The sequence below is a fragment of the Chelmon rostratus genome, chromosome 6 (assembly GCF_017976325.1).
Source record: "Chelmon rostratus isolate fCheRos1 chromosome 6, fCheRos1.pri, whole genome shotgun sequence".
Taxonomy (NCBI): domain Eukaryota; kingdom Metazoa; phylum Chordata; class Actinopteri; order Chaetodontiformes; family Chaetodontidae; genus Chelmon; species Chelmon rostratus.
This window is the reverse complement of record NC_055663.1, coordinates 22,193,052-22,218,161: the sequence shown is the minus strand read 5'-3', so window position 1 is coordinate 22,218,161 and position 25,110 is coordinate 22,193,052. Positions and strand designations below refer to the sequence as shown.

The window sequence follows — 25,110 nt, the reverse complement described above, 5'->3', positions numbered from 1 at the left end:
TGCAGTGACACTCCCAATATGAATCCACAAGCGTTTTGAGCGGGCTGATGATTGACACTCTGGTCATCCAATGAAAAGGAGAGTGGGGAAAGCAGACCACTTGTTGCAGCCAGTAACATTCAGTAACTTATCATGGGAATGGCTCTGCATGGAAAAAGGGGAAAAAAATGTAAGTGCTTTGAGCTCAGAATACGATCCTCAGCTGCAAGGTAAAACACTGCAACTTGAATGATTTTTTACTCTTTTACTGGCCTCGGTCACATCTGCATTTCTGTGAGTGTCTGTGTGAACATGACTGAGTGTGAGCAAGTGTGTGTGTCTGTGTGTGTGAGAGAGAGAGAGAGAAGAGCAAGACAGACTGTTTTCACTTATGAGCCTTGTGTGGTGTGTTTTAAATTATGCTGTCAAATTGATTCCTTTCACTAATAAGATTTTTACATTTATTTAAAATTATTGCCATTTTTTTGTAAAATGTGCTCAGCTTAGTGGTGTAACTGCATTTAACTTAGGAAGTGTATTTCTGTACCTCTTGCATAAATCTAAAATTGGGAATTCCTAATTTCCAATTAATAGAATAAAACATATTTAGCATGTATTTTGAATATGTTTCAGTGATTATTGATTCAGTTCAAATATTCAGTGATGATGTTTTGTTAAAAATTATTTTAGAACTGAAAAAAAAATGTTACCAATAGAAAAACAACCTAGCTGTCACAAATCCCTGTTGTAATATTGCTTTAATGTTTATTTTCTTTTCCGTCAAAACTCTTGTTATTGAGCGTGATGCGTATGCGAACAGCGGAGGCCTAATCCGTGGCCAGACGCTCTTTGACCTGCAGTGGCTCTGCTGCACATGTGTCTCACTTTCTGTCACTGCACATCTTCTGCTGTGAAACCCAAACTAATGCTTTCACTGCACGGCATCTCCCTGCTTCCTCCTTGTGCCACAGACACAGGAAGACACCTGCAGCAGCTCTTTAAAGCTGGATTGGTGGGGGCTGTGTGTGTGTGTGTGTGTGTGTGTGTGTGTTATAGGGGAGGAGGGGTGGGTGGGTGGGTGTGGGTCCGGTCCTGAAGTGTGCAGGTGGGTAACCTCAGCTCAGCCGTCCACCCCCACTCTGAGCCCGGCCCATTGTCCCAGTGTGTGGGCCTTTGTGTGGAGGGCCATTGTGAGGGGCCGGGCCGGCCACTGTTGTGTCTGGGGCTTCTCTGCTCAGACAAAAGAGCCCGTCTACGAGCCTCCACCCTGCCCAAACAGCAGACTGACTGACTGACTGACTGACTGGGTGTCTGACTGACTGCTTGACTAGGTGGCTCGCTGGCTGACTAACTGACTGGATGGCTGACTGGGTGTCTGCAAAAGAGGAGGAAGTGTGTGTTTCAGCCAGTCTGCAGTACCCAATGCACAACAGTGTTAAGTATTTCGAAAAGGAAGCCTTCAATATGACATGCAAATTTTTTTCTATTAATAAAAACGTCCCTGCAACTTTGCTTTAAATTGTAATATTTTTTTAATGTAATAATAACAATTGCAGGGATATTTTTTGCAATTAAAATGGTTCAAGGATTTGTGAGAAAATAAAAACTACACAGAGGTATGCTGTGGTTGTGGTAAGTGAGAAAATGTAGGTTGCACCCTTTGTGTAACCCTCAGGAGAGGAGGTGACTCACAATGTATATATGACAAATAGCAAAGCTCAGCAGAAAATGGCATTTTCAGTAAAATGTAATAATTTTAGCCATAAATATTGATGCTGATGTGTGTGTGAGAGAGAAAGAGAGTGAAAAGACATTGCATAGCTGCAGAGGACAAAGCATTATTTTTTTTCTATACAGTGAACACATGCACTGTGATGTGTGTGGTGTCAGCAACCTGTCATTACTCAAGTGCAACATGGACATTTTCTTATTTCTTCAGGCAATGGGAGGTATAATTTCACCACACTGATGTAATGATTACACACAGTGACTACAAAATGTTGTGCTGTGTGTAAAAGTCTGACACATTTCTTTATAAATTACACATATATTTTTTCAGCCAAAATCCAGAAAAGGGAAGTTTCGGCAGCCTGGTGTGCAGAACAGTTTTAGCATATTTTTCCTGATTTGACCTTGATAGAGAATGCCTCATCGTTAAAGTGGCTCATCAGCGCTGAGCAACTGCTGCACAGCTCCTTCCACTTTAACAACGTGGAGTGTGCCTGCTGTTTATTTGCACGGCCCGCAGAAGTGACCTCAGACAACGAGGTCAGTCCAGAGGTCACAGGTGACCCCCTGTGATGCAACACTGTCCCTCCTTGCGTAAGAAACACCTTTTCTGCTACAGCAGCAAACGTCCCCTGGAGCATTCCTGCAACACTCCATCACAGCCACCCAAACAAAACCGCAGTGAACTCGAGGAAATTCCAGTGAGCCGGTCAGTCAGAGAGGTGGAAGGCATCTTCGGCCTCTGCGACATCTCGCATGTGCCAAGAATTCACACTTCCCTGCTATATCAACAGAAACAGGTTATCTTTTCCTGTTAACCGCCCTCGGCACTTAATATAAAGTCACAAGTTCCCCCCCTATGTTTCCTGCCCAGACCACAAACCACGTCATCGAGCTATTCCCCTGGCACCTCAGGCTCTGAATCAGGGGAAAGCAAGTGCCCTCAAACAAACACCTAACATCCCTCTCTCTCTGTCCTTCTCCCTGTTCCTTTCTCTCCTCAGTGTGCCTCTAACGGGCTAGAGCAGGCCAAATTGCATCTGAATTACTGTATCTTTTTCCGTTTCTCTGAGCGTTTGTTTTACCCTGCCTGGAATGCCCCGGGTGGGCGGGGTTTGGATGTTTTTTAGGACGGCTCAATTGGATGCAGCCAGCAAGGAAAGCTGTATCAATACAGCAAAACTATTTCATTGAACAGCGAATGCTCTGATGCCGCTTTGGTGTGTGTGATGTGTGTGTGTGTGTGTGTGTGTGTGTGTGTGTGTGTGTGAGTCTGGGGATGAGTGGCAGGCAGAGAGGAGGGGGAGGAGAGGATAGGGAGATGCTGCAGAGCGTCGAATGACAGATGTGCAGATGTACGTCTGTGGTGCGTTTTTGCAGAGGAGAAGGGGGGGTGGGGGTGGGGGGGTTAGGTTGCGGTAATGCTCATTAAAGCAGCGCACCTGCAGCCTATCAAAGCGCCTTTATCTTTTATCAAGGCAAATCTGCTCAAGCACGCAGCGCGAGACGTGAAAACAAGCAGGCCGTGCTGCACGCTCACTCTCATTCTCTGCTTACCTCTCTCCCCCCCTCTCTCTCTCGCTCTCTCTCCTGACCAGTGGATGGTACCTGGGCCAGTAATCCCGTCAGGAATGTCCGAGGATGCGTTTAGATGCATTTGGCCGAGAAACAGAGAGAGAGCTTCCAGCTGCAGCGTCTGTGCAGAACTGCAAGACAGATCAGTCTCACTTTGGTAGTCTCTTTTACTAAATGCAATGAATAAATAATAATAAATAATGTGAGGTCACAGGATATTTTAACTTTACCTGCGCCGCCTGTTCAAAAAAGTAAAAAAAAAAAAAAAGAAAATCTGTAATTTCTTTGAAAAAAATCAAAATATTACACTGAAGCACCTTGACTGCTTCTTGCTCTTCTTAGTAAGGATTATAATAATTGACAATAAATTCTGATGAATGATTCTTTTTTTTAATCAATTAAGCATTTAGTCTACAAAATATCAGAAAATAAAACAAATTCTTGTTTTGTGCAACGTGCAATGATGTAAAATTGAGAGACGCACTAAATCCTTGCATTTGTGAGGCTGGATTTTTAAAAATTATTTATTTTGCTGCATAATAAATGAGCTAATTAATTAAAAAAATTATCACTTTTATCATTTTGGCCTTAAAATAAAATAAATAAATACACACCCTGACTTTGACTGTGACCTGTGAGGCCAAAATGCAATTGCATGTACAGTAAGGGTTGAGGAAGTCACTGGAATAACCATTTCAATAATGGAGATTGTGTGTGTGTGAGAGAGAGTGTGTGTGTGACTGTAGTGATACATAGCAGCTCACTGTGGTGCAGTCAGCGCTTCAGTGAAACTCAAATTGTGTGTGTGAGTGTGCTGGAGTGTTGTGTTTAAGTCCGCTGGAGACTCACACCAGCATGTCCCCACATGTTAACTTTAACTAATGTTGTATGACCAAATGCAGTTACATGTGCAGTATAACTTTGTGCATAATGTACAGTAAGTGTGTGTCACCGAGCAGAGGAGCTTAGGATGGGTGTGTAAGGATGTGATGTGAGTTTGACATGATGCAAAATATTTCCATATGATGCAACATTTTGTAACTTTTGCAGAAGTGTATGTGGCAATAATTCCAGTCAGTCAAAATACGTCTTACAACACTGACCACAGTATACATCAAATTACATCCCATCCACCGAGCCGGCCTGCCATAATGTCTAAACCAATGACAAGGGAACACTGTTGGTTAAAATGACACGGAATGGAAAATTGTCTTCAGCGTTGTTTTGGATCGGTACCAGAAATGCATCAACTTTCCACTTTTCAGGAGCAATAAAGCGGACCACATTTCACATGACTATACCCAGACTTCTTTCTTGACTTGGCTCTTTTTTTAAGTGTGTGTGTCCTGCTTCTGCTGCCCTCATCAGGAGGCTTGCGGGGCCTCTGCGCTGCAGGGTCCTCAGCGCTGGTGTTGAAAAGATTCCTGCCATAAGAATGAGTGAACATGTTCTCCAACACGGGGCTTGATGAGAAAAGCAGACTCCTCACCATATGAAACCTACCTCTGTTTTTGGACAGCCGTGGATGTGGTCCATTGGCTTCCCAATATTCAATTTTTCACTCTCTTTTCAATTTTCACCCACTGCAGATTACAGTGTTGCTGTTTTGGGGATTTTGAGCTGCCATGCTCTGCAAATTTAACTGAGGGGAGACAGGTATAAAATCTAAAGACGCTTATTTGACTCACACATTTCAGATCGATTTCTCTCCTTGTTCAGTCAATAAAAAAACAACTGCTACTAACAGACTGGAGAGAGTTTGAGCAGGATTTTGCTAGTGGTTGAGTATTTACTGTATCTCCTGCTCAAACTTCATTCTTCACACGTCACTTCAGAGAATTCATGTTATGTGCAATAACAAGTTAGTAATAGTGAAACCATATTTAACACGTTTTTCAAGTAGTCCTTATATTTGCTCATGTTCTGTTTCACTTCCCTTTTCTAATTAAGAATACTTGTATAAACCGAGACACAACACCAGGGTGACGTTCACAGCTTCTATGGTATATCATGGCCGTTGTTTTGAAATAAACCCCCCCCCCCCCCCCCCCTTCGCTCTTACAGTAGCTCCGTGGTGCAGCTGTCCACCATGCCTAACATTCTGCCTCGGCGGGCCAAACCCCAGCACACCACTGAAGTCCTTCCAGTTTCAAGCCAGGAATTCTCTCCCTGTCTGGGGGAAAAGTCCCCAATAATATGACCTACATAGGCAGCCCCCAGCCAGCTTTCCTTTGCCCCTCTACCGTACCCCGTAGCCCCATATCAAAGCGTCCCCGACCTCAAATCTGCAGCAGCCGTAACAACACATTAGCAGCATTCGCACTTAGCATAGCCAGCGCTGGGAGGGGTTTCTATGGCTGGCTGGACCCAGGATGTGAAACTGAGCGGCTCAGATGGATCTTCGGAGCTGAACAGTGCCGGTTTGTGCTGTTGTTCTTGGCTGCAGAGCTTTCCTCTGGTCTCGGGGAGGGGTGGGGCATGGTGAGCCACAGACATATGGCTGAGGGAACTCTCGTAAGGCCAAAGGTCGCGGGGGTCAATCTAACCTCCTGGCCTCTAGTTGATTTATTATCCCATGGGGTGATGTCGCCCTGCTCGGACCAAACAGAGAAGGGGTCAAAGGGCGTACTGTATCTGTTGCTGTTGTGAAAGGCTGAATAGAAAACCAGTTTTCTGAGTTGCGGAAAAGGGGACGCAGAGGACCCTGAAAACAGAGCTCCGTGTACCGCGGGGCCATGTAAGATGAGGAACCTTCCCACTGCTGCATTTCCCACAAGGAGACCATGGAAACCAAATCAATAGTTAAGTAATAAGAGGGTTTAACAGTAATTTTTGACATGCTGTTAGGTGCAACATGAGTAGCTGTGTCTCATGTCTCTTGTTACTCAAGCCTAACCTTGGTGGACCCGCTTTCATACCAAACTGCCTACACACCATAATCATAAAAATGATGTAAAATCTCTTTACATTTGCCAAAAATAATTCTATAACATTATTCTTCCAAGAAACTCCCTTTTTTTCCTGAATGAGCTGGGATTTTTTTTTTTTTGTAGTTGCACATGAATACTTGACTCTGATGGGATCACAGGTGTGTGCATTTATTGGGTGTTTTACGACGGTTTTGAGCCAGACTAGGCCAATCAGAGTAAACTGGAACAGTCTATTTTGTACTCGAAGACCAAAAATGGGAATGTCAAATATTCTGTGGTGAGGAGGTGCAGAGGAGGGCAAGGAGCTGCAGCAACTGTCCTCCAGGCAGCTGGCAGCCTCAGCTATTTAGGGACAACTCCTGACAGAGTGGCTGGCATCAGCTGCTGCTGCTGACATTGTTTGTCACAGTCTTGGTTGACACGGTACAAACACACACACATGCACATGCACACACACCTGTTGACTCATATCTGCTTTCATATAGCACTGCTGGGCCTCTACATGCCCGGGCCTCTCTAGACAGGTGGCCTCCAAGCACCCCCATGGTGGGCAGGCACGACCGCACAGCCCGACAACTACGATCCGCTCACCAGCCACATCCTCCCAGCTGAGCCTGTTTTTTTTTTTTTTTTAATGTGACTCTTTTTGTGGGGAGCAGCAGAAGTTATGGGGAAGGAGAAGTGAGAAACACAGACCCCCATGAGTACATGGTATGACCCACAGGCTGCTTGGTCTCCTGGATTTCCAGCCAAACAGAGAGTTGCTATCTTAAGTAATAGAGTATGTTAAGTAATCTTAATACTGTAAATTTTAACACATTTTCCAAAAAAAATCAGCAAAAGGAAATCAAAATTAATGTGTGTTTCCATCCACTACTGTTATGTTCATTAAGATAAACAGCTGGAGGCGCTGATTCTCCTGGTGGCTGCCATTAAAACACGGCAGAAGACGAGGGATGAGGTATTTAGAAGAGCAACATTCAAACCTCAAATCATGGAAAACAATGCGATGGAAATGTGACATCTCTGTTTGTTTCAAGGATTAATTTGAGCAAAGTTACACTCTCCTCATCGCTCCACACAGATCTGATATCTTGCATATCTTCAGTGAAGCAGAAGCTCGATTGGAGGTTTGAGTCACATGCTTCATGCATGCAGTGATTTATGCATTATGTCTGTTTCCGTTGCAGTTCGTCTTTTAGCTTTTCCACCTCAGCCATGCATTTTTCAGTATTTCCACTCAGGTGTTTTTATATGCAAATTGAAAATGCACATAAGAACAGGTGGGTGGGAACCCACTTTGAGATAAATGGGTTGAAAGCAGCACACAGACTGCACCAATGATGCAGTATGTTCAGCTAGTTGCTAACGTTGTCTGTGTCCTGTCAAGTGCATTCTCTGTGGGTTCACACTACACATCGACATTTGATCCGTTGTTAATTAAAGTCAGTTTGTAGAGCAGCTTCAAGTGATTTATTTAAAAATGAAATAAAATGACTTTAATTGGAAAGAGCTGCTATTTCTACTGCCAATGACAGCCAACACCTCAGGATGCATGTCTTTACAAAACAAACAATACAGCCTACAAGCTCACATAAGCTGGCTGAACACGACCTGGCCAGCGCAAAAAAGTTGAAGTGGAAGACAGCTGAAGTACACAAATGGCTGGTGAGGCTGATGAGGAGGCTCAGGAGCTGGGGGACCAAACTGGGGCTTGCTAACAGTTGACAGAAACAAAACTCATAGAAATGCGTGTTGGTTTGATTCGGCTGTATCTTACTGAAATACAACCAACACTAAAAGGTCATTTTTATGGTATTTTAGCATTTTGTCAGCTGATATTTTTCATCGTTTTTTGCATGTGATGTGTAAATTTGACGGTATAAGCCCGCTCTGTGATTTCTATGTTCTATTCCGAGCATGGCTCAGGTGGCGGGATCAAAGACGACACGGACGATCGGCAAAGCTAAGAGCGTCTAGCATTTCACAACCTAGCATGGGTTCCTCCTCTGCACAGGCTCTGGGATTGCCAGATTTCACTGTCCAGCATCTGTGACAGTGCGTCCCTTATATTCCCCTTTTAACTGCTTCCTCAGATCCTCTTTTAGGTCTGTGCTCCTGTGTACTTCTGAGATCAAACTCTCTTTTGAAGTGGGAGTCTCTCGCTCTCTCTTCTCTCTGTCTAGTCTCGAGATGAAAGAGGAGCACGGGGTGACACGGAGCGGCCCCTGCAGACGGAGGTAGCCATGGGGTCTCTCCTTCTCCCTCCCTGCCAAAATCCCCCAGCAGTGATAGAAACCAGAGGAGGACAAAAGGCAGCGGAGCTCTGCGGCCCTCCGGCCCATGCAGTCTCTCTGGCTAATTGAAAATGGCTTTGCTCTCCCCTTCCCCAGCTCACTTACGCTCCTGCTGTCCTCCTCCTGCCTCTCGTCCTTCCCTCCGCCGCCTGTCCACCCCTCCCACGGGGCGACCCTCCCTCCTTCCTCCCCTCTCTCTCTCTCGGCGCTGGACTGTGCTGATCTTGGGACATCCCCAGTATTTTTTGGCCTTTGAAGGCAAATATAATTGAGTGGTAATATGAGACGTATTCTCTTTTTCCTCTGCATGCCTCGTTCAATGGGTTATGGAATATTGAAGTTCAAAGTAGGTGCGGTGGACGTGTTATTTCTTCTTACTCTCCCCCCTTCGTGGTGATTGCAGTGTGAAAGGAATTCAGTGAAACGAGGAGTTGAGGAGATTTTAGTTGGACGGAAACTTAGGCATGGCTTACCTTGACCCGGCACGGCTCGAGATTTGAACAAACGGCCCCCGAAAAACTATAAGACAGGTTTCCCCCTCCAACGAAAGCAAATTATGGAATAGATGAGCTGGTAATCAAATTCCTCCCGAACCAAGAGAGCAGGCCAGAGCGTAATGAAATGGAGTTTTATTATTTACAGCAGAGCTACAGTGCAGAGGGTGTGCGTGAATATAATTTACAATCATTTCCATCCATCTGTACAACAGGAGCCTCGCTCGCTGTGTTTCTCATCACTTCGACAAGCAGACGTGTTCCAGGTTGATCTTTCCACATGATAATAAATACAGTGCAATAAGGCAATGTTTCTATTTACAACTCTTATAAAACTGTACAGGAGAAGAGACGAGCAGATATGTATCGAGGTCTGTCACAAAATTAGAGTGCCTTTAAAACACAACCACTTTATTTAATGTAAGATAAATAATAGCTATTTTTAACCACTGCAAAAATATGACAAATATATAGTAGTGCAGAGAGATAGCCTCTGCTAATTTCCTCTTCTCTTTGTCACCCATCTTTTGTGTCTGCATCCGTCTTTTTAGGAACGTGCATGCTATAATTATGGGAAGCCTTTCATACAGTAGCTATATAGTTGAGTTATTTTCTATTCTCTACTTCCTACATACCTCAGCGTCCTGTCAGATAAATACTACGAGCATGGGAACAAAGCGCGAGCATTGTCTTTTTCTATTTCAAACGTGTTCATCGCGGTGGAAGGCGGATACTTACGAAGCTTTCACACAGAATTAGTGCGCCTGCTCCTCAGAGCTTACTGTTTAAATTCTGCACATTTTCCAGTGTTTCTTTTCATTAGTCGCTCACAGTGAGTAATCTCCCCTTACCAGGAATTCAGCACTTAATTAGCTCCGGAGAGAAAAAATAATCAGAGCTTTAATGGGGCAAATTTATTTCAAATTGCACACAGCAGTGTGAGCCCCCTGAAGAGGGTAATGGAGGATATTAAGCAGGGTCCTGGAGGTGGTGGTGCGAGTAGTGGAGTGCTGCTTAGAGATGAAATCTCTCAGCGCAAACTGAGAGACCACGCCATAACGTTCTGACTGTATTCCTGTTACAGCTCCGGGCCCTGTCACTGCAGTTTAGGCTATTTTTATTAGCATCAGTGTACTGTAGCTGTAAATCAGCACCATGTTAGCCAGACTCCTCAGTTCCACTTCTTTTCCTCCCGCCTTCCGGTTCCTAACGCGGGGCAAAGTCAACAGATAATCTGCCTTTCCCTCCTCGCGTTATTCGATCACTACTAACAAACACCCGCCGCAGCCTAAGTACAGTTAGCCTGGATGGATATGTGGCTATGGAAATAACCCCGTTGTGTACTGGGTGTGGATGCTGCCAAGAAAATCAGAAGGGTTTGAGGAATGCCTCTGCCATGGCTGGACTCTCAGTTTTTCTCTGTGTCTTTGGGGAACTTGAGTGCTTTGATTGCATTACGGCTTCATTACTGGGTTAGTTAGCTTTGGAATAATATTTGGAGTAGAGGAATGCAGCTCAGTGACAGGCCACACATAAATTAACATTATCTGAGCAGTGTGATTATGAGGCTAATGTTCTGAAATAGATTCATGCAGCGTGTCGCTGCTTGAACCACTGTGTGCTTCAGGGGAAGACTGAGGGCCCACAATGCTCGTGGAGGAGAGGAAGCTGCATTTAGACGAGAGCAAATAGACCCAAACAGGGTCAGCAACCATCAGAAGAAAGAGGTCAGTCAGCCTTCTTTCCACACCGTGAATCCCACTCCCACTGCTGCTCTGCCCTCATGTCCCAGAGCGGCGCAGCGGCAAGCAGACGATTAAAAGTTGTTCTCTTCTCAGTGGTCAAAAGTCAATTAGAAAATTTGGGATTGCAAATGGAAGAGAGGGAGGGTTTTTTTTTTTTTTTTTTGGAAGACTGAGTCCCCTTATTATGTGCAGGCTGGCCTCCATGTAGCAGGGCTAGGCTGTTTCTGTGAAGTCCCGGTCCTTTGCTTCATCACACCCATCGCCGCGACATCAGGGCCCCTCGTCGATGCTGGTGCCCATGCGCTTCTGGATGGTCACCCTGCGGATGGAGGGCTTGGACGTCAGCTCCGGCTGGGGCGGAAACTGCTCCATCAGGATCCGCAGGACCGAGTCCATTTTCTGGTCCATCTGATAGACCTGGATTTCACACAATGACATAAGACAAACAGGTTAGGTCAGATGAATGCCTCCGGGATAAACACGCTGAACGTAAGTGCAGGGCAGACCTGCGCGATGGAACAAAGAGAGAGCCTTTGTGCTTTTGTTTCGTATCCATCCGCCTCTTTAATATAGTTGCCATCCCAATGACAGAGCAGTGCGGGATATAATGACACGTTAGTCCGCCCGTCGCCGTCTACCTGCTAAAGCCACTCATTACAAAAGCTGTTGAGCTATATGATCCCTGAGTGGGCGGACAGACACACACACACAGGCACGTGCGCGCACACACACTCACAAACACAGGCCGCTGTTGTTTACGTGCTTTCCCAACTGTAAACACAGGTGTGTCACCCAGCGGAGACATCTCTGACAGGGCACAGCCGGCCTAACTATGGTGTGAATACAGATGAATGGCTCCACCTGAGCGGTAAACAGACAACAGACTGCCTGGTGACATGCAAATACAGTGAGACACGCTCACAGCCACAAAAAAAGCAGTCATGCAGACTCACTGCACACACTTTGGGAACTTCAAAGAGGTTTTCTACATCTTCGCAGCCGTGGCCTCGGTTTTACCTCTGTACTTATTTATGTTTCCCTCGTGAGGTACTTACACAGCACGCACACACACACACACACACACACACAGCAATATCAGCTCCAACGCCTTCAAGAAACGGGGGAAAATGATAAAGATGGCGCTTCGTAAATCAAAGCCTAAACAGCAAAGCACATCAAAGAGCCATAACATCTCACGCACCAGGCAGAACAGACAGATTCAGACTCCTGTCTCTACTAGACACTGATAGCGAACAACTCCGGCCCAGCTGCGGTATTTCTGGCAGGCCGCAGTGAGATAGTTAACATCAATGGCATTTTCATAGGCTCGAGCGCATGGCCCCTCTTTCTCCTCATCTTTTAGTGCGTGTGCCTGATGGCCTGGACATTTTTATGGCAGAGCGGGACATTTAGCAGCTATTATTGTTGTTGAAATATGAGCCATAATACGAGGCGTAAATCTGAAATATCAGAGTGTGTCGCAGGGAAGAATGAAATCACATCTCAGAACGCACCACGACCGCAATTCATGCGCAGCTGAGCATTGTCAAAATGTCTGATGAGCCACAGGTTGCAGACAAATACATTAATTTTGTCTTTTTCTCTCTGTTTCAGGTCTTTAGATCCAGATCTCATTACTACAGTATTTATGTTTTCAACTTGCGTGCATCTGCAGTTAAAGCTAGCACAGATAGTGAAGTTCAGGTCATGTTTAAGGTCATGTGCAAGAACACTGGCTGCTTGAAAGGCTTGGCTATGGTGTTTTTTTTCTCATTTACAGGGGAATCATGCCATAATATAACTGTCTGCTCAGAGACATCCAGTTTGACAGGGCAAGAATTGCTTCCTTTTGACCTTTTTAGCTGAGCTCTGCTGATATTTCACCAATCACAGTGCTTTCCTCTGAGACTGTACCATGACCTAAATAGTTGCACTAAGTAGACGAAGCACGCGCTGGGCCCGGATGAAGCTTAGAGAATAATAGGCTATCATAAACATGTTGGGCAGTAATCTACAGACTTATCAACATTCTCGTTGGAGCTTAAAATGGATCAGGAATTCCTCCTGCTGCGTGTCTAAAAGGAGTGGCCCAGGAGACCCACGGAGAGACAAGAAAAACAGAATTACACCTATTAATAGCCATTGATTGTGTGTATAGTGTGAGTGTGTTTGCTGGAGGTGGATGTAGGGGAGAGATACAAAGTGAGAGGGCGAGATTGTGCAAACGCATGTTTATGAATGTGTCACTGGTGGATGTGAGCTTGTGTGTTGCAAGAGTACCTCTCCCCGTGTGTGTTTCCAAGCATGGATGTGGGTGAAAGAGATGGTGTGATTACAAATGAGAAAAAGCAAAGGCAGTAAAGAGAGGAAAAAGTTAGATAGGGTTTTTTTCTGTTTAGTTTTTTTTTTATTTTTCAACCATGTTACTGTTGGATAGTTCGAACCAATTTGGTGAAACTATCAGATGTGATGACTCAACTCATAGGTCACTTCAACGGCTGCAGCTTATACCGTCTGTTATGCAGATATCCTGGTCAGAGTCCCGCAGTCAGTGCTAGTGACACTCTGCTTGTGTTCCTCTTTGCTAATACACTGTCTTCCTGTGTTTGACATGCTGTACTGTATGTTGTCATGATTTGTGAGGCGTTTCCTTTTGCCACATTACATAATTTTGCTGTGCTGACGACGGATGCAGCTACTATCTGGCCTTCTGTACCTCTATAAGCCACTCACCAATAGAGCTGACATGCAGATATTTTCTATTTTAATATAATAAAAAAAGTCGGTACACTGTGTAAACCATAAATAAAGCCAGAATGCAATAATTTGCAAAACTAACTGTGTTAGTTAGTAGTTTTAGTCCATGTAGTAACATCCTTTGTACAATCATGTGTTCACAAAGTGGTGAACCTCGCTCGATCCTGAACCACTGAGCCTTTCCTTTCTCCTTTCAGCTCCTTTCATACCCAATCATGATAGTATCACCTGTTACCAATCAACCTGTTTACCTGTGGAATGTTCCAAAAAGGTGTTTTTGGAGCGTTCCACATCTTTCCCAGTGTTTTGTTGCTCCTGTCCCAACTTGTTTGAAACATGTTGATGCATCAAACTCAGAGTAAGCAGATAATTACAAAAATCAATGAAGCTGATTTGCTTGGTTGGTAAACATTAAATATATTACCTTTAGACTGTTTTCAGTTCAGTATTTGTCAAAAAGGAGGTTTTATTAATGAGTTACACATCAACTTTTTTCGCAGCTTTTGAAATTTTACTGCAATGTACATGACATTCTCTCAACTGGCGTTTACTGCAGGGCCACTGTATTGGGAAGAGCTTTTTGTTATTTTGCACACCGTACACAGTGTGTGAATGCCAGCATTGGGTGTCGCCACTGCTGTGTCATATAAACGCATGTGATCCGGTGACAGGTGATGCTCCAGCTGTCCCTGACCCGCCCTCTGACCACAGACAACACATGGGACAGCCACAAGCGGGGCTGACCCTTCAGCAGCAGGGGCTTTCCCTGAACTCGATAAGGTCCCTCTGACTACCCCCGAGTCACAGAGAGACAAGTGTCCAAGTGTCCAGTGCTCTCGGTGTAGTCGTACAGTAGCTTTAAATGAAAAGTCAGTTTCAGCCCCCTCTCCTCTCTTTTTTTCCAGCTTCTTATTTAACTAACTAAATACTGAATGTATAAACAGATATACAACTTTTTTATACACTAAAGATGGAAAGTCTCATTCAGCATACATTGCCATTAAAAAAAATTAAAAATCAGAAAAATAGATTTCATATAAGGCATTCATTAGTGATTCACCCATTGATTTCTTTAGTAATCAATTCATTGATTAATCTCTAAATTGTCCAAAAAGAGTGAATATGCCCCTCGCAGTTTCTGAGTTTTGCTTGTTTTGTCCATTCAGTGATCTGAAATCCACTTACAGTGTTATGAAAGACAAAAGCACACAAACAGCACTTTTGGGACGGGCAACATAGACAAATTATCTACAGTGTATTTGGTCTTTGACCTGTATTTCATGTACTTCCAGTCACTGCAGCAACTGAGACATCGAGACAACAGCGGGGAGGACACGGAGCTCCTGTTCACACAGGAACACCCTTCCTGGACCACCTTCCTGCCCTCCCCTGGGGCCGTCTGTCCGATAAACTCCAACAAACGCAGAGCAAGCGCGCATACACTGCTTGTTTGTGCTAGTCTGCCTGTCACCTAGCAAACAACAAACAAACAAAGGAGCAAACCGGTGGACCGCATTAACTGTGGCCAAAGAGCTGCAGGCCAGAGTTTAGGCAAGAGAGTAACAATGGAAAACTAATAAAGAGCTCGTGTGAGTAAACAAGTGAGTGACACCACAGGGTAAAAGTCATCACGGGCCTCGCTGTCACCAGTCTGACAGTTTGTCCTGTAAAGCAATCTAAATGTACCAAGATAATAGCTGCCGTGGTGAGTTTCTGGTGCTCAGAAGAGATGTTTTGCAGTTTGGTTACATTAGGCAGCGGACTCAAATGAAATTCATGATAAGATGAAATAAGATCAGCTTTATTATCCCTGCAGGGCATTTTTTTCTTTCTTAGACACTGGAGCTGCAGCACAAAGGCCAATAAAAGCAGCCAGACTGAGAGCGAGAACAGGCAACAGCACGTGTCAGACATACATTACATCATACATCCAGATTTGAAATGGGTTTGCTTCAGAAAGCTCGTTGGAGGCTCACTGCAGATGCTGTGTGGTCAAGCGTCGTTCAAACACACACAACTTTATTCCTTTTTTTACTGCAGATGCAAAGGTTTCCAGATAACCTCGTGCATCAGGCCGAATGCTGTGAAACGTGTGTAAAAGGATGCACAAAACTACTGCAATGTAGTCAGTGGTGGAATGCAAAAATGTACATTTACTCAAATACTTGACTTAAATATAAATTTGAGGTACTTGTACTCTTCCTCTCACGCCACTTTCTACTTCTGATCCACTACAGAAGGAAAGTTGACAACTTTAATTACAAGTTATTTTACGATTCTGAATTTTGGACAGCTGCCACAATAAGTCAATTAATGGATTGTCAAATTGCAATTTCTTTTCATTTGTTTAAATGATTTGGAGATTTGGACTGTTGGTTGGACAAAACAAGCATCGTAAAGGTATCGCTGTGGGCTCTGGGTAATAGGGAGAGCACTTCTCACTATTTTTACAAACCCAGCAATCAATCGATAAATTGAGAAAATAATCAGCAGATTAAGCTATAATGAAAATCATTAGTCATGCACAAAGTAACGCCTAAAACAGTAAAATCCTACTTTCACACTAATTCATGAGTAGTAATCTAGCGATACAATATATAACAGTATAAAAGTCGCTGGGGGTCATTTTAGTGTCTTCAGCACTTTTGCCGTTAATACTTCAAGTACATCAAATCATACTTATGCAACATTTTCAGTGCATAAGTATATAAGTGCCTTTACCTGTGACAGTATTTTTACATTGTGGTATTGATACTTTTACTCAAGTAAAGGATATGAATACTTCCTCTACCGCAGAATATTATGCCTCAGTGCTTTCAGTTTGCATATTTCACCTAGTGTACAGTTGGCAACAAATGGCTGTAAAACTTTCAGGTGTTTCAGCATGTAGATGCAGAATATAAAGTGAATATAGCTTTTTTTTCTAACTTTTAAACTGCATAATTGGAAATTTCTGAGAAAAATCGGAGTTCAAGAGGTCAGAAGAGAAGAGCTGAAAAGAGAGGAGAGGTAACACTATGGCTGTCATGTAGAACTGAAGTCCTTAATTCACTCGCAGTCCTCACAAGCCGGCCTGTGCAGATAGAGCGATTCACACTGCCATCTGTTGGAGAGTCTCGAAGCCGGGAGAAAAGCTTGAAGCTGCTATCGCTGCATTCTGTGAGCCGTGCCCAATTTTACCATCGCATGATTCCTGACAAATGGATACATGACATGCGAGAGAGGTATGAGACACTGGCTGAGGCGGAGTGCGTGGCAGCCTTGACATGTAATGAATGGTATTTAGGTGATGTGGAGCGGTGTGGCTTATTCAGCAGGGGAAAACAAGGCCAGCATATACAGTGAATAGCGCAGTCTTGGCTGCATTAGCGAGCACATAGCCTTTATTTGAACAGTCGACACACAGACACCGATCACGTAGGCAAACAAAAAAACAGCGACTCAAAAAGACACATGTAACAACCTTTCTTGGTCTCTTTCTCTCTCTCTCTTTGACAGTCACCTTGAGGAGGACTGAGAAATGGAAAGGAGGGAAGAGGAGTGAAAATAGAGAAAACACAGGAGTAAAGTGGAGGAGACAGAGGTGCGGGGCTGCCAGAAGGAAAGACTACCAGCTCCAGGAATGTCTTGGCATCCGTGTCCGACCAGGCCGCGCTATTCAACAAAACAAGATTCCTGTCGTTGAAATGCTCTCGAACGCACCAGACAATGGAGCTGGGACAGAAGGAGAGATAAGACGAGAGGAAAACAACGGCACGGGTCACCGTCCTTGCGTGCCGTAATACACGTGTAACGTGTTTTCCCATCACTGTGACCTCAAAAGGCCTGGTGCTACAACCAACAATTTCACAGCGTCATTCCTTCTTACCTTTGTTGTGACCGTGTCTGCCTGCACGGCACGAGCATGACTCACACGGTGCTCATTCCAATTGGACAGGAATTCTTTAATATCCCACTAGGGCCTTTTGAATGAGTGAGCAAGGTTTTAAAATGCAGTTAAAGTTGCAACAGAAAATATCTCACTTTCTCTGTTAAATGCAGTCAGCAGAATAGAGCAATTATTTTCGACGTAAAGCCACCTAATCTCACACTGCTACTGTCACTCCAGACAAGCAAACACACCCTCTGATTCTTGAGCAACAGTGAAAACAGCAGCTCACTCTAAATACACCAGAACTTCCAGGTACCCTGTATAGTTGTTATATTAACATCTACCATTTCTTACTAAAGCATGTTGCTTCCATCCTTGAGGCCTAGCAAACCTGTTGAATTCATTTTTTCCTGTAATTCAGTGCTATGTCAGGAGCAGGTGGAGGTAAAGGTGGTGCTGGAGTAGGTGTTAGCAGCAACGTGGGTGCTTCACCAGACCACTGTGGTGAAGAGGGAGCTGAGCCAGAAGTCAAAGCTTTCGATTTACCGGTCGATCTCGTTCCAAAAGATCTCGACCAAAAGAATGAGAAGGTGGATACAAGCAGCCAATTTGAGTTTCCTCCGTAGGGTGGCTGGGCTTGCCCCTAGAGACTGGGTGAGGTTACATCGCGGCGTCTGATTCGGATGCCTCCTTTGGAGGGCTTTCAGGCATGTCCAACTGGGAGGAGACCCCGGGGTCAACCCAGAGCTTGCTGGAGGAATATTTATCTCATCTAGCCTGGAAAGGCCTTGGGATCCCCCAACAGGAGCTAGAAAATGTTGCTGGGGAGAGGTAAGTCAGGAATACCCCGTTTGGCCTGCTGCCACCATGACCTGACCCTAGATATGCAGAAGAAAATGGATGGATGGATGAATAGATGGATGGATGGATGGATGGTGGCAGTCATATGTTTTGCAGAATACATGTGGATGTGCATGTATTCTGCAAAAAGTCCAAAGGGTAGCTTACAGTGGGACATCTTTTATCTACACCGGGGCGTCATGCAAGCCAAAATTCTGGGGGGACACAATTAGAGCGGGGAGCATGGGGGTCCTGCCCCAGATATTTAAATAAAAATAAAATAATGACGTAATTCACTCCTCCTCATCCTCCAAGTTATCCCACCTTTCAGAATGATGTTCCAGGCCTCCGGAGGTCTGTACCCCCACCACGGGCTCAAAGTCAAATCTGAGTTGCATCTTATGCGCATGTTGGAGCTATTTCTGCTAGCGCAACCCTTAAAATGTTTTGTAGTGCATAAACTTTGTCCTAAATTAGAAAAATATGTTCAAACCAGGCTACGTTTGAACGTATTTTCAAGGCTACATAGGCTACACATTCAGCTAGCTAATAAAAACAAGCGGGAAAACAAGTCACAAATATTACATTTGATGTAGAGTTGTACTGTTTTGACATGGACAAGCAATAGTCCATCAAATGCCCAATGAGGATGGAGGGGCAGACAACTGCACCCACTGAGGAGACAGGCCTTTCTATCACTAATGTGTTATATCTCTATATTGTCCATCCATGCATGCATTACATCCCATTTCAACATTTTGAATCAGCATTAAATAAGAGCTGCCAGAATGAATCTTTTTTTAATAAACAATGGGACAACGACAGGAAACAGAATCATCATCCGACTCTGCAGCCGCCCTCAGTTGTACAGAGCAGCTTGTTTTTGTTATACGGCCCGCACCTTTGTTGTTTTGGGTCACTCTCTCCACTTTTATCAACCTGTTTCCATCCACAGCAGGTATCTGTTTACAGTGAAAACACTCTGATAAACCCACTGTACACTACCTGCTACCTGTGCACTAACAGCTAGAAAGATGTGTGTAAATGAATACTAAAGTTGCACATTCGCCATAAGTAAGGACGTTTTCTGTTTGTCAGCTGCTGTTTGAACAGCCTACAGGTTAAAGTTACTGTTGCGTTATATCACCTGGGGACACCCAGCAGCAATAAGTAAATTCAGCTGAATTGCAGTGGTGTCATGTTTCAATAATTCTAACACAAATAAGGCATATTTGTGTATAATATCCAGTAAAACAAGGAGACTGGAGTGGCCGTTTCCAGTTATTTTCCACCCAGTTCCCATAAAACCTACAGTATAATAGCAACGGCAACAGCACAGGGTCAGTTCAGGTGAATTTCTCCGCCTCTCCATAGATCCTGTGTGCAACTCACCCAGACTGGCTGCCTGCTCTTTGTGTTTCACCCACACACACCCCCACAAACACACACACACACGCCGCACACACACACAAGGTCCAGCATTTCGCTCGTAACACAATGGCCAATGCAGAAAAAGCAACAGAGGGTGCACACAGTGGCCTCGCTGGTGGGCCAATAACAAGCTAGCATTACACAGAGGTCATCATTATCATCGCCGTGACAGGGCCGCATGAATGGAGAATGGAGATCAGGGATGAAGGGGAGGGTGGGGAGACAGGGGAGGCAGGGAGAGGCCAGAAAGAGAGAGTAAAGGAAGAGAGAAATAAAAAAAAAAGCCAGAAGGAAAATACATTTGAAAGCAGGAAAAAACAGACACTAGTGGCTTTTGTCTAGAGAGGGGGGTAAAACACACACACACCCACACAGACATAGAGCCACACACACACACACACACCACATGAATCCAGAAAAGTCAGCAGGCCAGGGATGTCCTGATGTACTACATTTAATGAAAGCAGGCAACTACAGCATCATCAAAACTAATAGATTCAACTATTTTCAGAACTTCAGGTAAAAAGCAGCAGACTCACCCTCTGAGAAGTGACATTTATGCCATAGCACATCACCTTTAACCTATGTGGAAGGCTGTTTGTAGACGTTTGGGAGGTTAGGCTCTGTCCTCTTAACTTCATGCTCTCTAGATATGGGCATCACTTCAGGTCGGCTGTGCATTCATTGAGGTCCTACAGCTGACTGGATGGACCCTTCCGCTTGTCTTTGCTTCTGATTTTCAAACTGAGAAAACATGGCAGCTGTTCTGGAAAGCCTATTAACTTCCTCTTATATTGTCATCAGTTTTTAGATAAATGTAACAGCAATGCAGTTGCATAATCGTGCTCGTCAGTCAGTCGTGTCATTACCACTTAGCGGCTGGGCTCAGCTGATGCTCAGTGTATATTTTACAAATTAACGTCTTGTGCCAGTACTTGCATGATTTAGGACGACTCTGCTGCTCTCCTGCAAGAATCTGCCAAATTTTGCTGCATGTCGTTCATGATTGTCCACAATTTAACTGCTGCAGGTTCACAATTTCTAATTTCCGAGAGCTTTCATGGAGCTTTTAAACAAAAGATTTGGGTAATGACCACTATCTGTGATTCTGGTGTTTGCGCTCTTACAGGAACATTAACCAACACACCATCCAAAAAAATGTCACACTGTGACATAAAACACAGCTTTTGTTACCAATGGAAATATACATTTAGAAAAAAAACTAACCGCAAAGAGAAATACAAACAAAAGAGAAGACGTGCATGATTGTTTCATGACAAGCACGGAACAAGTTAACGAGAGGCCAGTGGAGGAGGTGGATGCGATGGAAGGATGAAAGACGGAGGAGAGAAAAGAGGGAGGGCGGACAAGCTGAACTTCAAAAGGCTCTGGTGGCCTTCATTAACAGTTTGTTTTCGCTGCTTTGTGAGCGTGTTGACTCATCTTCTGGGCTCGTTCATATTTGTGGGGAGGGGTAGGAGGTTGCGTTTCGTTTCTGGGCCTGAACCATGATGATGAAACGCGACACCGTCTCACTATTGATGTGCTTGTGTCGGCTTTCATGAAAGAGTGCGCCACTTGTGGTTATGCGCGTGTTTGTTTGCGAGCCTGCATCAGTGCGTGAGGGTGCTCTGAGTTTGTGTATCGCAGAGTTTGTGTGTGTTTTTGTGTTTGAGTTCAGGCTTCCTGCTGGCCCTCGTGCGAGATTCTGAGACTTTTCCAAGAATTTCCGCAACTAAATAGGAGCGCTTCCATAACCTTAAAATGTTCTTCCTCTGGTCTCTAAAGGGCTCAACAGTCTGGTTTCCATACAGATGGAGGAGAGCAGCTGAAAACCACTAACCAACTAATGCGATGGATGTGTGAAAATGTCAGTCTGGTGTATTCATGTGAACATTTGTAAAACTTCCCCAGAGAATTCATTAAAATCCTTGAATGTTTCTGCTTCTCAGAAGCTCGTGATATCACTGATGTTCCTATAGTAATACTTTGTTGTGCAAAATAAAGCTGTAAACCAGCATCCTCACAGCGCACATTTAAAAGTGCTTCACACGAGGTGAACCGGGGTCACGCTCTGCAAGCTGACTCAGAATGAGAAAGAACGAGAGCAAGCACGACAGACAGCGTGAATGAGTCCTAAACCGACGTGTCAGCTGGACTCAAAACTCACCAACCCAACGAGCGACCAACCCGCTCTACCAGCGGCCTCGGTGCCAGCTGGAAAACAGAGCTAGCCCGGCTCAGATTCACCACGGGCCGGGCCGCTGCCAAGGAGAATGGATTCACTTTAACGCTGGCAGATACAATATGTTCTTTGTATTTGTAAAAGCAGGAGAAAGAGATGGACAGAGAGTAGAGAGTAAGAAGAAACGAAGGCTGGATGGCGGCGGCGTGGATGGATTAGCTGCGGACTGAGCGAGGGAGAAGAAGGAGGGAGTGAAAGAGGGAAATGGTGGTTATGTTTTAAAGAACAGGAAACTGAGCGAGAGCACCTGACGCACATGATAAGTATCAAGGGCTGCGCCACGTGCCGCTAAACTGCAGCCAAAGCTCTTTTCTGCAGGGGTGGTGGTGGTGATGGTGTGCTGAGGGGGGTGTGTACCGGCTAATCTCTCTTCTGAGTGGGTGCGCACTCAAAGCTGCTTTTGTTTCTGAGGGCTACTTTCACGAGGACGTACAATCCCCCGTGTCCACTCCTCCCCTCCTCTTTTCTTTTTCCTTTTTATCTCTCCGTTGTTCGGCGCACACTCCTTCTCTCTGAAACAGAGAGACTCTGTGGGTGTTTTATTTGATTTACCGATCATTCTGTGTGGACATGACCGTGGGGCTGCGAGCAGGGGAAAGTGTGTGTGCATGCGTGCATCCCCGTGCGGGAGTGTATGTCCATGCGTGTGTCCATGCACATACGTACGTGCGGGAAACACTGATGGTCTTTCATGTTGTAGGAAAGAAAAAAAAAAGACACATAAATCAAAACAGCCAGAGAGAGCGTTGGGGCGAGAGGGAGGCTTTGATGTCCCGTTGGAGGCGCATTAGCGTTTTTCACGTTGAGAGATTTGAGGGTCGGGGAAATGTTACCGCAAACAAAATAAATGTGCAGCATAAACAAGCCAGAGGAGATGAATTATGAGAAGGCTGCCAAGAGATGAAGCTGCTGTCAGCTCAGGAGTATGTTTTGCTTGCCTGTGTGAGTACCATGACGAGTTCATAAGAATATACTGGCCTTTACATTGAAAACGTGATAAAATACAAGCATTTTTCTGCACTTGAACAGACAAACAAACCCTATTTCTGGATTTGTTGAGAAATTGTATTTTTAAAATAAAACAAATTTAACATAACATATATCAAACAGTATTTTTTTACTTGTCACTGTGTGATCGTGTCCCATTTTTCTGCAAATTCAGTTCTCCATCAGAATTTGCCGAATGTTAACTTACACCTGTAAAAAAAAAAAAAGAAAAAAAAAAGGCCGGAGTGGGGCCCGAGTTTGAACAAGTCGACAAAATATAAAAACAAACTCAAGTGTCCATTACCCTCCATGTGAAAGCCATAAAACAAAACGCCATCTAACCATAAACACTTCAAGCTCCACCAACCGATTTCCAGGAAGCTGTCACCACGCGCCGCTATTCTAGGCCCCTGACTGAATCGATAAAACGATAAAAGCACTCAAAACTGTTTTTAAAGTCAAGTAAACACACTGGGGGGTGAGGAGGAAGGGAGGGTGGAGGGGTGAGAGGAGAGGGTGGAGGGAATAAGCAGTTGCCTGATGGACCATTTGTCCTCAGAGACAGCTGGACATGATCTGCTCCTAACTGGTCCCCAGTGTGGCGGCCCTCATGAGGACGGAACAAGGCGGCAAACACACTTTAATACTGTGTGTTCACATCAAAAAACAATAGAACATAAACCGTAAACGACACAAGAAAGCCTGTCATGTTTCATCACACATGCCCATAAATATCTAGATATAATACAGACGTGCATGCAAACACCCAAACAAAAAAAAAAAAAAGAGCTCAAACACACACACATATGCAGAGTTTCTAGCTATTTAAGGCCTCTTCTCTTCTAGGAAATATTTCAACACATCCAGAGAGGCCAAACACTAATATTTCTTCATTGCGGGCTCTAATGTGGGAAGATGAATAGCCGTCACATGGCTCAATCAGGACAGTCTGATTACATTCCCCTGTCTCCTCGAGGCTAATAAACAGCTCGGCGACGTGACACCGCGCTCCGTTTCAGGAGCCAAGCAGCAGTGACTCAACAGGACAGGGCTGTAGGCCGCTGTGCCTTTGAATCACTCACACTCATCTGCAGTAAAGAGAACACACATGAGCGCTGATACGCACCTCCACACATATGAAAGGGCAGAGGCATGTGCAGCACCAGAGCGGGGTTTTTGCATTTAAAGCTAATCTGTCAGTCACCTTGTCCACACCACTGCATACTTGTGCGTGTGCAGCTTTGTAGTGCAGCGTACGTGTGCGTTAATGCGCGTGTCAGCACGCGTACGTGCACCTCGGCGAGCCACTCCGAGTTTGCATCCAGGGTGTGGCCTCGCATAGGGTTCACACAGGGGAGTCTTTATACATACAGGAACCCCCTGCACCCCCTCGTCTTCTCACTGCCAGCTGCCACAACCACCAAATGCCCCCCACACACACATATACACACACACACACCCCACCCCCAGCCGGCCTTCCCCCCTCCCGTGCCAGGCTGTGGTGGCAGCCAGCGTGGCATCGTCAGTCACCGGGGAGGTGCCATGTTACTACGGCCACTGCTGTAGGTCGACCACACTGTGGCTTTGTTCTCGTCATCAATAGGCCAGTCAGCCTGATATTATAAATGAGAAGGGGCGTGCCAGCACTTTGGTCTAGGTTCAGGGGGACTATTGAAATGGATCCTAATGGCATCGCGGCTTATGCACAGGAAATAATTTCCCTCAACGACACAGACTGGTGCTGTTTTCCGAGGAGCTAAAACACTTTCATGCAGTGTATGTAAACACAAGTGCGGCCAATGAGAATTTCATAAAGGATTAATTTCACATTTTCTTTTATTATTTAGTCAGTAGTGGAAAATGTGCATCACAAGTTCTGTGAAGTTAAACTGCAGTCTTTAAATGTCCTGTATGGTTTGTCTGACATTCCGGAGCCCATTGATTTCAATATACAATTATAGAAAAGGGAGAAAGCATCAAATCTTCACACGTGAGAAGCTACAACAACTGAATGTGTACTGCTAAGACAAGATATAAGATAAGATATACTTTATTAATCCCCAGCTGGGGAAATTCAGGTGCTACAAGCAGCAGGTAATAGCAGGTAATAAAAGCTGACTATGTACATTTTATACAAAGGGCTATGCCAGAGAAGAAAATATGTAAAAATATATATATATGAAAAATATGCATTGCTGCAAAGAACTGTAAGAAAAATTGCCATAAAAATA

The 25,110-nt window shown here is 44.7% G+C and overlaps 1 protein-coding gene across 1 annotated transcript in view; it reads right to left on the bottom strand.

Moving 5' to 3' along the window:
* Window positions 1-10,960: 10,960 nt before the first annotated feature.
* Window positions 10,961-25,110, bottom strand: part of kcnq1.2 (potassium voltage-gated channel, KQT-like subfamily, member 1.2) — a 159,718-nt gene continuing 145,568 nt past the window's right edge. Inside the window, exon 19 of the mRNA XM_041939608.1 lies at window positions 10,961-11,165. Coding sequence (XP_041795542.1) covers window positions 11,019-11,165 — 147 coding nt within the window. The 3' untranslated portion in view covers window positions 10,961-11,018. The remainder of the gene's footprint in view (window positions 11,166-25,110) is intronic.